Consider the following 12752-nt stretch of genomic DNA (forward strand, 5'->3'; position numbering starts at 1 on the left):
TCTTGTGTATAAAATCTTTTAATAAACTCCTTTTCTCTCTTACAGTCATAATAGGTTACACAGAAAATAATCAATGAGGGTTAACATAAATTAACTAGGTCAACGAACACTCTCTCAATTGTAACCATTATTGCAACACCATACCCCAACACGGGATGGTGCTAATGACCAGTTACTTAGTAAACAGAGGGTCTGTAACATAAGATTTTATTTTAGCAGTTAGAGACTTTAACTTTAGAAAAGTGTCCTTTTATAGGAAGAAGATTTATCTGCTTATATTATCCTATACATTTTAATGAGCCTAAGATTTTACAGGAATCCCATGAGATATCCTCTTTTAGAGGAAGATCCCCAATATCCCATTAGCTTAGTATAATCCCATTTCACTAGATAATCTCTGAATCCATAAAACTTGTTCTTTTTACTCTAGTCCATACTTTGTATCCATTCATCCAACCACAGGAGATTCCATGGAATGTAGTGGAGTTACTAGAGGTTGTAGTGTGCATTTGTTTACATTAAATAACATTGTTCTTATTATGAGCCATCTTCAATCTACATCAGAGCCTTAAGTGGCATTGGAGTGGTTTAGCATATGTGTATTTAAATCCCAGGCCTGCTGTACATCATCATGGACATTAAAAGACACCCAAGGACAAACGGAGTGCCAAACTTCTCCTACTTCCCACAGGCAGCCATTGCAGATGTTAACGAACACGAATGTAACTGACCACACTTCACAAGTGTGAGGAACAGTTTAGTTTGCTGTCTTCAAAGCAGAATTGAGCAACAGGTAATTTCACCAGGGCAGAATCATGGATAGCAGTCTCCATATAAACATTTTCAGTGGTTTAAGCCCTTATAAAATCATCTCTCTCCAGTGTTGTCACAGAAGCATCTCCTGGTATTGGATGATGGAGGTGTGGATGGGGCAGCAGCAGAATTATCCCCTTTGAGGGGGTTGGGAGTGCAGCAGTAAAGGTAGTTCAGTAACGTCCGGCTTTGGCATCACCTATCGCCCCCCAGACGTCAAACACAAACTCATCTGGGAAAGCGAAATCCCCAAGCGAGCGGTCCAAGGCCTGAGAGAAGTCATCGGGGTTCTGTTTATCCATGCCTAGCTCCACCATGGTTCCAGCTGTGGGGAAAAGTAGAGAAAGGTCACGTAAAGGTAAAATAACTGGCACATATTTTACTGTAGTTCACCCATGACAGCGGAAAAATAAAATAAGTATAATAATCTGTAGGCAAAATGTAATACAAATGCCTAGATCATGATGGTGGCACCGTACTGGTGAAACAATTCTTCTTTGGGCTAGGATGTACTTGTAACAGTATTCTCCCATTGACAGGTGTGAGGCCATAATAATAATACTGAATCTGCACGTGCAACTGTTGCGGTGCAGGCAGCAATCCAATCATTGTGCCGTCAGCAGAGAAGGTCCCACAGATTTCACTGTGTCACACATGAACGAGATAACATCCAAATAAAGCATACAGCTCTTAACATGCATGTGTGGTACATGCAGTCACTTACTGAACATGCAATTAGATATGATGTGGAATAAGATAGTGACTGTGGCAATGGGAGATCAGGCATAAGCAGGTACTGGAAGTTAAGCAGAACCCATTACTAATGTTGCATGTTTAATACATCTTCAATACATCACTGCATGACAACAGATTAGCATTATTTGTTCAAATGCATTAGGGCTTGACAAACACTAGCCACAGGACCCCTAACTCCTGGGAAACCTACCCTGCCTGCAACGGGACCATTTCCTCTGAGTGTTGCTGTGTCACAACCACTGATCCAATTACTTTCCCATGGGACAATAAATGTTATATAACTAAGTTTATTGTCAAAGAATTATCTGAGCGCAGCTTGTGTACAAAGGTGACACACTCACCCAGTTCACTGTCTCTGATCCCCATATAACTCTCCAAGAGATCATCCACCTTCTGTACTGCTCTCTCCTCAATAACAGATACCTGTATAAAAGGAAGAGGAGAATTCACAGACATCATATTAATATGATTATATATATATATATATATATATATATATATATATATATATATATATATATATATGGAACTAAGACCCCTTAATTGCGCTAATATCTAATGAAGCTCAAACCACTGAGGAATACCCCTGTCAAGGGATACTAAACATAGAATAGACAAAAGAAAAGGGGTTCTCTTGGGAGCTTAACCACAACAGATATCTAATACATATGATAAAAAATAAGAATTTACTTACCGATAATTCTATTTCTCGGAGTCCGTAGTGGATGCTGGGGTTCCTGAAAGGACCATGTGGATAGCGGCTCCGCAGGAGACAGGGCACAAAAGTAAAGCTTTTACAGGTCAGGTGGTGTGTACTGGCTCCTCCCCCTATGACCCTCCTCCAGACTCCAGTTAGGTACTGTGCCCGGACGAGCGTACACAATAAGGGAGGATTTTGAATCCCGGGTAAGACTCATACCAGCCACACCAATCACACCGTACAACTTGTGATCTAAACCCAGTTAACAGTATGATAACAGAGGAGCCTCTGAAAGATGGCTTCCTAAACAATAACCCGAATTAGTTAACAATAACTATGTACAAGTATTGCAGATAATCCGCACTTGGGATGGGCGCCCAGCATCCACTACGGACTCCGAGAAATAGAATTATCGGTAAGTAAATTCTTATTTTCTCTATCGTCCTAAGTGGATGCTGGGGTTCCTGAAAGGACCATGGGGATTATACCAAAGCTCCCAAACGGGCGGGAGAGTGCGGATGACTCTGCAGCACCGAATGAGAGAACTCCAGGTCCTCCTTTGCCAGGGTATCAAATTTGTAAAAATTTACAAACGTGTTCTCCCCTGACCACGTAGCTGCTTGGCAGAGTTGTAATGCCGAGACCCCTCGGGCAGCCGCCCAAGATGAGCCCACCTTCCTTGCGGAATGGGCCTTAACAGATTTAGGCTGTGGCAGGCCTGCCACAGAATGTACAAGTTGAATTTTGTTACAAATCCAACGAGCAATCGACTGCTTAGAAGCAGGTGCACCCAACTTGTTGGGTGCATACAGTATAAACAGCGAGTCAGATTTTCTGACTCCAGCCGTCCTTTAAATGTATATTTTTAAGGCTCTGACAACGTCCAACAACTTGGAGTCCTTCAAGTCGTCTGTAGCCGCAGGCACTACAATAGTGAAACGCTGATACCACCTTAGGGAGAAAATGCGGACGCGTCCGCAGCTCTGCCCTATGTCGAATGGAAAATTAAATAAGGGCTTTTATAAAACAAAGCCGCCAGTTCAGATACTCTCCCGGCCGAAGCCAGGGCCAGTAACATAGTCACTTTCCATGTGAGATATTTTAAATCCACCTTCTTTAGTGGTTCAAACCAATTTGATTTGAGGAAATCTAAAACTACATTTAGATCCCACGGTGCCACCTTAGGCACCACAGGAGGCTGTATATGCAGTACTCCTTTGATAAAAATCTGGACCTCAGGGACTGAGGCCAATTCTTTTTGGAAGAATATTGATAGGGCCGAAATTTGAACCTTAATAGATCCCAATTTGAGACCCATAGACAATCCTGATTGCAGGAAATGTAGGAAAACGACCCAGTTGAAATTCCTCCATCGGAGCACTCCGCTGCTCGCACCACGCAACATATTTTCGCCAAATACGGCGATAATGCTTCGCGGTGACTTCCTTCCTTGCCTTTATCAAGGTAGGAATGACTTCTTCTGGAATGCCTTTTCCTTTTAGGATCTGGCATTCAAACGCCATGCCGTCAAACGCAGCCGCGGTAAGTCTTGAAAAAGACAAGTACCCTGCTGAAGCAGGTCCCTTCTCAGAAGTAGAGGCCACGGATCGTCCGTGACCATCTCTTGAAGTTCCGGGTACCAAGTCCTTCTTGGCCAATCCGGAGCCACTAGTCTTACTCCACTTTGCCGTATAATCCTCAATACCTTTGGTATGAGAGGCAGAGGAGGAAACACATATACCGACTGGTACACCCAAGGTGTTACCAGCGCGTCCACAGCTATTGCCTGCGGATCTCTTGACCTGGCGCAATACCTGTCCAGTGTTTTGTTGAGGCGAGACGCCATCATGTCCACCATTGGTTTTACCCAACGGTTTAATAGCATGTGGAAAACTTCTGGATGAAGTCTCCACTCTCCCGGGTGAAGGTCGTGTCTGCTGAGGAAGTCTGCTTCCCAGTTGTCCACGCCCGGGATGAATACTGCTGACAGTGCTATCACGTGATTCTCCGCCCAGCGAAGGATCCTGGCAGCTTCTGCCATTGCCCTCCTGCTTCTTGTGCCGCCCTGTCTGTTTACATGGGCGACTGCCGTGATGTTGTCCGACTGGATCAACACCGGTCTTCCTTGAAGCAGAGGTTCCGCCTGGCTTAGAGCATTGTAGATTGCTCTTAGTTCCAGAATGCTTATGTGAAGAGACTTTTTCAGGCTCGACCACACTCCCTGGAAATTTCTTCCCTGTGTGACTGCTCCCCAGCCTCTCAGGCTGGCATCCGTGGTCACCAGGATCCAATCCTGCATGCCGAATCTGCGGCCCTCCAATAGATGAGCCTCCTGCAACCACCACAGAAGGGATACCCTTGTCCTCGGCGACAGGGTTATCCGCAGGTGCATCTGAAGATGCGACCCTGACCATTTGTCCAACAGATCCCTTTGCATGGAATCTGCCGAAAGGGATTGCTTCGTAAGAAGCTACCATTTTTTCCCAGGACTCTTGTGCATTGATGTACAGACACCTTTCCTGGTTTTAGGAGGTTCCTGACCAGGTCAGATAACTCCTTGGCTTTTTCTTCGGGAAGAAAAACCTTTTCTGAACTGTGTCCAGAATCATCCCCAGGAACAGCAGACGAGTTGTCGGCATTAATTGGGATTTTGGAATATTCAGAATCCATCCGTGCTGCTTTAGCACCTCTTGAGATAGTGCTAAACCCATCTCTAGCTGTTCTCTGGACCTTGCCCTTATTAGGAGATCGTCCAAGTATGGGATAATTAATACGCCTTTTCTTCGAAGAAGAAATATTATCTCGGCCATTACCTTTGTAAAGACCCGAGGTGCCGTGGACAAACCAAACGGCAGCGTCTGAAACTGATAGTGACAGTTTTGTACAACGAACCTGAGGTACCCCTGGTGTGAGGGGTAATTGGAACGTGGAGATACGCATCCTTGATGTCCAAGGATACCATAAAGTCCCCTTCTTCCAGGTTCGCTATCACTGCTCTGAGTGACTCCATCTTGAACTTGAACTTCTTTATGTACAGGTTCAAGGACTTCAGATTTAGAATAGGCCTTACCGAGCCATCCGGCTTCGGTACCACAAAAAGAGTGGAATAATACCCCTTCCCTTGTTGTAGAAGAGGTACCTTGACTATCACCTGCTGAGAATACAGCTTGTGAATGGCTTCCAAAACCGTCTCCCTTTCTGAGGGGGACGTTGGTAAAGCAGACTTCAGGAAACGGCGAGGTGGCTCTGTCTCTAATTTCAACCTGTACCCCTGAGATATTATCTGCAGGATCCAGGGATTTACCTGCGAGTGAGCCCACTGCGCGCTGTAATTCTTGAGACGACCGCCTACCGCCCCCGAGTCCGCTTGCGAAGCCCCAGCGTCATGCTGAGGCTTTTGTAGAAGCCGGGGAGGGCTTCTGTTCCTGGGAAGGAGCTGCCTGTTGCTGTCTCTTCCCTCGTCCTCTGCCTCGTGGCAGATATGAATAGCCCTTTGCTCTCTTATTTTTAAAGGAACGAAAAGGCTGCGGTTGAAAGGTCGGTGCCTTTTTCTGTTGGGGAGTGACTTGAGGTAGAAAGGTGGATTTCCCGGCCGTAGCCACCAAATCCGATAGACCGACCCCCAAATAACTCCTCTACGCATCGCCTGTCCACTGTCGTGTCCATAAAGCTCTTCTGGCCGAAATGGACATAGCACTTACCCGTGATGCCAGTGTGCAGATATCTCTCTGTGCATCACGCATATAAAGAAATGCATCCTTTATTTGTTCTAACGACAGTAAAATATTGTCCCTGTCCAGGGTATCAATATTTTCGATCAGGGACTCTGACCAAACTACCCCAGCACTGCACATCCAGGCAGTCGCAATAGCTGGTCGTAGTATAACACCTGCATGTGTGTATATACCTTTTTGGATATTTTCCATCCTCCTATCTGATGGATCTTTAAGTGCGGCCGTCTCAGGAGAGGGTAACGCCACTTGTTTTGATAAGCGTGTTAGCGCTTTGTCCACCCTAGGAGGTGTTTCCCAGCGCTCCCTAACCTCTGGCGGGAAAGGGTATAAAGCCAATAACTTCTTTGAAATTAGCAGTTTTTTATCGGGGCACCCCACGCTTCATCACACACGTCATTTAATTCTTCTGATTCGGTAAAAACTACTGGTAGTTTTTTTACACCCCACATAATACCCTGTTTAGTGGTACCTGTAGTATCAGCTAAATGTAACATCTCCTTTATTGCCAAAATCATATAACGTGTGGCCCTACTGGAAAATACGGTTGATTCGTCACCTTCACTACCGGAATCAGTGCCTGTGTCTGGGTCTGTGTCGACCGACTGAGGCAAGGGGCGTTTTACAGCCCCTGACGGTGTTTGAGGCGCCTGGACAGGCACTAAGTGAGTGTCCGGCCGCCTCATGTCGGCAAACGACTGCTTAAGCGAGTTGACGCTATCCCGTAATTCCACAAATAAAGGCATCCATTCTGGTGTCGACCCCCTAGAAGGTGACATCCTCATATTTGGCAATTGCTCCGCCTCCACACCAATAACGTCCTCATACATGTCGACACACACGTACCGACACACAGCAGACACACAGGGAATGCTCTATACGAAGACAGGACCCACTAGCCCTTTGGGGAGACAGAGGGAGAGTCTGCCAGCACACACCAAAAAGCGCTATATATGACAGGGATAGCCTTATGATTAAGTGCTCCCTTATAGCTGCTTTTATATTAATATATTGCCATTTATTTTGCCCCCCCTCTCTGTTATACCCTGTTTCTGTAGTGCAGTGCAGGGGAGAGACCTGGGAGCCTTCCTGACCAGCGGAGCTGTGACAGAAAATGGCGCCGTGTGCTGAGGAGATAGGCCCCGCCCCTTTTCCGGCGGGCTCGTCTCCCGCTATTTAGTACATTTAGGCAGGGGTAAATATCTCCATATAGCCTCTGGGGCTATATGTGAGGTATTTTTAGCCTTTTTAAAGGTTTTCATTTGCCTCCCAGGGCGCCCCCCCCCCCAGCGCCCTGCACCCTCAGTGACTGCCGTGTGAAGTGTGCTGAGAGGAAAATGGCGCACAGCTGCAGTGCTGTGCGCTACCTTAAGAAGACTGCAGGAGTCTTCAGCCGCCGATTCTGGACCTCTTCTTGCTTCAGCATCTGTGAGGGGGCCGGCGGCGTGGCTCCGGTGACCATCCAGGCTGTACCTGTGATCGTCCCTCTGGAGCTTCATGTCCAGTAGCCAAGAAGCCAATCCATCCTGCACGCAGGTGAGTTCACTTCTTCTCCCCTCTGTCCCTCGTTGCAGTGATCCTGTTGCCAGCAGGAATCACTGTAAAATAAAAAACCTAAGCTAAACTCTCTAAGCAGCTCTTTATGAGAGCCACCTAGAATTGCACCCTTCTCGGCCGGGCACAAAAATCTAACTGGAGTCTGGAGGAGGGTCATAGGGGGAGGAGCCAGTACACACCACCTGACCTGTAAAAGCTTTACTTTTGTGCCCTGTCTCCTGCGGAGCCGCTATCCCCATGGTCCTTTCAGGAACCCCAGCATCCACTTAGGACGATAGAGAAAATAAGAATTTACTTACCGATAATTCTATTTCTCGGAGTCCGTAGTGGATGCTGGGGTTCCTGAAAGGACCATGGGGAATAGCGGCTCCGCAGGAGACAGGGCACAAAAAAGTAAAGCTTTACTAGGTCAGGTGGTGTGCACTGGCTCCTCCCCCTATGACCCTCCTCCAGACTCCAGTTAGGTACTGTGCCCGGACGAGCATACACAATAAGGGAGGCATTTTGAATCCCGGGTAAGACTCATACCAGCCACACCAATCACACCGTACAACTTGTGATCTAAACCCAGTTAACAGTATGACAACAGAAAGGGCCTCTTAAAGATGGCTCCTTAACAATAACCCGAATTAGTTAACAATAACTATGTACAAGTATTGCAGATAATCCGCACTTGGGATGGGCGCCCAGCATCCACTACGGACTCCGAGAAATAGAATTATCGGTAAGTAAATTCTTATTTTCTCTATCGTCCTAAGTGGATGCTGGGGTTCCTGAAAGGACCATGGGGATTATACCAAAGCTCCCAAACGGGCGGGAGAGTGCGGATGACTCTGCAGCACCGAATGAGAGAACTCCAGGTCCTCCTTTGCCAGGGTATCAAATTTGTAAAATTTTACAAACGTGTTCTCCCCCGACCACGTAGCTGCTCGGCAGAGTTGTAATGCCGAGACCCCTCGGGCAGCCGCCCAAGATGAGCCCACCTTCCTTGTGTAGTGGGCTTTTACAGTTTTAGGCTGTGGCAGGCCTGCCACAGAATGTGCAAGTTGAATTGTGTTACAAATCCAACGAGCAATCGACTGCTTAGAAGCAGGTGCGCCCAACTTGTTGGGTGCATACAATATAAACAGCGAGTCAGATTTTCTGACTCCAGCCGTCCTTGCAATGTATATTTTTAAGGCTCTGACAACGTCCAACAACTTGGAGTCCTCCAAGTCGCTAGTGGCCGCAGGCACCACAATAGGTTGGTTCAGATGAAATGCTGATACCACTTTAGGGAGAAAATGCGGACGAGTCCGCAGTTCTGCCCTATCCGAATGGAAGATTAGATAAGGACTTTTATAAGATAAAGCCGCCAATTCAGATACTCTCCTGGCAGAGGCCAGGGCTAGTAACATAGTCACTTTCAATGTGAGATATTTCAAATCCACCTTTTTCAATGGTTCAAACCAATGGGATTTGAGGAAATCTAAAACTACATTTAGATCCCACGGTGCCACCGGAGGCACCACAGGAGGCTGTATATGCAGTACTCCCTTGACAAAAGTCTGGACCTCAGGGACAGAGGCCAATTCTTTTTGGAAGAATATTGACAGGGCCGAAATTTGAACCTTAATGGATCCCAATTTGAGACCCATAGATAATCCTGATTGCAGGAAATGTAGGAAACGACCCAGTTGGAATTCCTCCGTCGGAACCCTCCGATCCTCGCACCACGCTACATATTTTCGCCAAATGCGGTGATAATGTTTCACGGTGACTTCCTTCCGTGCCTTAATCAAGGTAGGAATGACTTCTTCTGGAATGCCTTTCCCTTTTAGGATCTGGCGTTCAACCGCCATGCCGTCAAACGCAGCCGCGGTAAGTCTTGAAAAAGACAGGGACCCTGCTGTAGCAGGTCCCTTCTCAGAGGTAGAGGCCACGGTTCGTCCGTGAGCATCTCTTGAAGTTCCGGATACCAAGTCCTTCTCGGCCAATCCGGAACCACTAGTATTGTTCTTACTCTTCTTTGCCGTATGATCTTCAATACCTTTGGTATGAGCGGCAGAGGAGGAAACACATACACTGACTGGTACACCCAAGGAGTTACCAGTGCGTCCACAGCTATTGCCTGTGGATCTCTTGACCTGGCGCAATATTTGTCCAGTTTCTTGTTGAGGCGAGACGCCATCATGTCTACAATTGGTCTTTCCCAACGGTCTATTAACATGTTGAAGACTTCTGGATGTAGACCCCACTCTCCCGGATGAAGATCGTGTCTGCTGAGGAAGTCTGCTTCCCAGTTGTCCACGCCCGGGATGAACACTGCTGACAGTGCTATCACGTGATTCTCCGCCCAGCGAAGAATCTTGGCAGCTTCTGCCATTGCACTCCTGCTTCTTGTGCCGCCCTGCCTGTTTACATGGGCGACCGCCGTGATGTTGTCCGACTGAATCAACACCGGCTTTCCTTGCAGGAGAAGTTCCGCCTGGCTTAGAGCATTGTAGATTGCTCTTAGTTCCAGAATGTTTATGTGAAGAGACTTTTCCAGACTCGTCCATACTCCCTGGAAGTTTCTTCCTTGTGTGACTGCTCCCCAGCCTCTCAGGCTGGCGTCCGTGGTCACCAGGATCCAATCCTGAATGCCGAATCTGCGGCCTTCTAATAGGTGAGCCTTCTGCAACCACCACAGAAGTGACACCCTTGTCTTTGGTGACAGAGTTATTCGCAGGTGCATCTGCAGATGCGACCCTGACCATTTGTCCAACAGATCCCTTTGGAATATTCTTGCATGGAATCTGCCGAATGGAATTGCTTCGTAAGAAGCCACCATTTTTCCCAGGACTCTTGTGCATTGATGTACTGACACTTTTCCTGGTTTTAGGAGGTTCCTGACCAGATCGGATAACTCCTTGGCTTTTTCCTCTGGAAGGAAAACCTTTTTCTGAACCGTGTCCAGAATCATTCCTAGGAACAGCAGACGAGTTGTCGGGATTAAATGGGATTTTGGAATATTCAGAATCCACCCGTGTTGTCTTAGCACCTCTTGAGATAGTGCTAAAGCTGTCTCCAGCTGTTCTCTGGACCTTGCCCTTATTAGGAGATCGTCCAAGTATGGGATAACTAATACGCCTTTTCTTCGAAGAAGAATCATCATCTCGGCCATTACCTTGGTAAAGACCCGAGGCGCCGTGGACAATCCGAACGGCAGCGTCTGAAACTGATAGTGACAGTTTTGAACAATGAACCTGAGGTACCCCTGGTGTGCGGGGTAAATCGGAACGTGTAGATACGCATCCTTGATGTCCAAGGATACCATAAAGTCCCCTTCTTCCAGGTTCGCTATCACTGCTCTGAGTGACTCCATCTTGAACTTGAACTTTTTTATGTAGAGGTTCAAGGACTTCAGATTTAGAATAGGCCTTACCGAGCCATCCGGCTTCGGTACCACAAATAGAGTGGAATAATACCCCTTTCCTTGTTGTAATAGGGGTACTTTGACTATCACCTGCTGAGCGTACAGCTTGTGAATGGCTTCCAACACCCTCTCCCTTTCGGAAGAGACGGTTGGTAAGGCAGACTTCAGGAAACGATGAGGAGGATCCGTCTCTAATTCCAACCTGTACCCCTGAGATATTATCTGCAGGATCCAGGGGTCTACCTGCGAGTGAGCCCACTGCGCGCTGTAATTTTTGAGACGGCCCCCCACTGTCCCCGAGTCCGCTTGAGAGGCCCCAGCGTCATGCTGAGGTTTTTGCAGGAGCCGGGGAGGGCTTCTGTTCCTGGGAAGGAGCTGCCTGTTGGTGTCTCTTCCCTCTTCCTCTGCCTCGTGGCAGGTACGACAAGCCCTTTGCTCTCTTATTTTTGTAGGAGCGAAAAGGCTGTGGTTGAAAGGTCGGTGCCTTTCTCTGTTGGGGAGTGACTTGAGGTAAAAAAGTGGATTTCCCGGCAGTAGCCGTGGCCACCAAGTCTGATAGACCAACTCCAAATAACTTCTCCCCTTTATACGGCAAAACCTCCATGTGACGTTTTGAATCCGCATCGCCTGTCCACTGTCGTGTCCATAAGGCTCTTCTGGCTGAAATGGACATAGCACTCACCCGAGATGCCAGTGTGCAAATATCCCTCTGTGCATCACGCATATAGATAAATGCATCCTTTATTTGTTCTAACGACAGTAAAACATTGTCCCTATCTAGGGTATCAATATTTTCAATCAGGGATTCTGACCAAACTACTCCAGCACTGCACATCCAGGCAGTTGCTATAGCTGGTCGTAGTATAACACCTGCATGTGTGTATATATTCTTTTGAATAACTTCCATCTTTCTATCTGATGGATCCTTAAGTGCGGCCATCTCAGGAGAGGGTAACGCCACTTGTTTGGATAAGCGTGTGAGCGCCTTGTCCACCTTAGGGGGTGTTTCCCAGCGCGCCCTAACCTCTGGCGGGAAAGGGTATAATGCCAATAACTTTTTTGAAATTATCAACTTTTTATCAGGAGCAACCCACGCTTCATCACACACGTCATTTAATTCTTCTGATTCAGGAAAAACTGTTTGTAGTTTTTTCACACCATACATAATACCCTGTTTTACGGTATCTGTAGTATCAGCTAAATGTAACGTCTCCTTCATTGCCAAAATCATATAACGTGTGGCCCTACTGGAAAATACGTTTGAATTTCTACCGTCGTCACTGGAATCAGTGCCCGTGTCTGGGTCTGTGTCGACCGACTGAGGCAAAGGGCGTTTTACAGCCCCTGACGGTGTTTGAGGCGCCTGGACAGGCATTAATTGATTGTCCGGCCGCCTCATGTCCTCAACTGACTGTTTAAGGGAAGATAAACCATCACGTAATTCCACAAATAAAGGCATCCATTCTGGTGTCGACCCCCTGGGGGGTGACATCTGCATATTTGGCAATTGCTCCGCCTCCACACCAATATCGTCCTCATACATGTCGACACCACGTACCGACACACACCGCAAACTCACAGGGAATGCTCTAATGAAGACAGGACCCACTAGCCCTTTTGGGGAGACAGAGGGAGAGTCTGCCAGCACACACCACAAAGCGCTATATATACAAGGGATATCCTTATATTAAGTGCTCCCTTATAGCTGCTTTAATATATATATATATAGCCATTAATGTGCCCCCCCTCTCTGTTTTACCCTGTTTCTGTAGTGCAGTGCAGGGGAGAGACCTGGGAG

At 47.2% G+C, this 12752-nt stretch overlaps 1 protein-coding gene across 4 annotated transcripts in view; it reads right to left on the reverse strand.

The window, feature by feature from the left end:
• Positions 1-12752, reverse strand: part of GIPC1 (GIPC PDZ domain containing family member 1) — a 39765-nt gene continuing 27013 nt past the window's right edge. For all 4 annotated transcript variants that reach the window (XM_063931725.1, XM_063931723.1, XM_063931724.1 and 1 more), the window contains exons 6-7: positions 1911-1992; positions 1-1138 (exon numbers count right to left, since the gene is read on the reverse strand). In XM_063931725.1, the coding sequence (XP_063787795.1) occupies positions 987-1138; positions 1911-1992 (234 nt within the window). In that variant the 3' untranslated portion in view covers positions 1-986. The remainder of the gene's footprint in view (positions 1139-1910; positions 1993-12752) is intronic.

This window comes from Pseudophryne corroboree, chromosome 6 (assembly GCF_028390025.1).
Source record: "Pseudophryne corroboree isolate aPseCor3 chromosome 6, aPseCor3.hap2, whole genome shotgun sequence".
NCBI classification, from domain to species: domain Eukaryota; kingdom Metazoa; phylum Chordata; class Amphibia; order Anura; family Myobatrachidae; genus Pseudophryne; species Pseudophryne corroboree.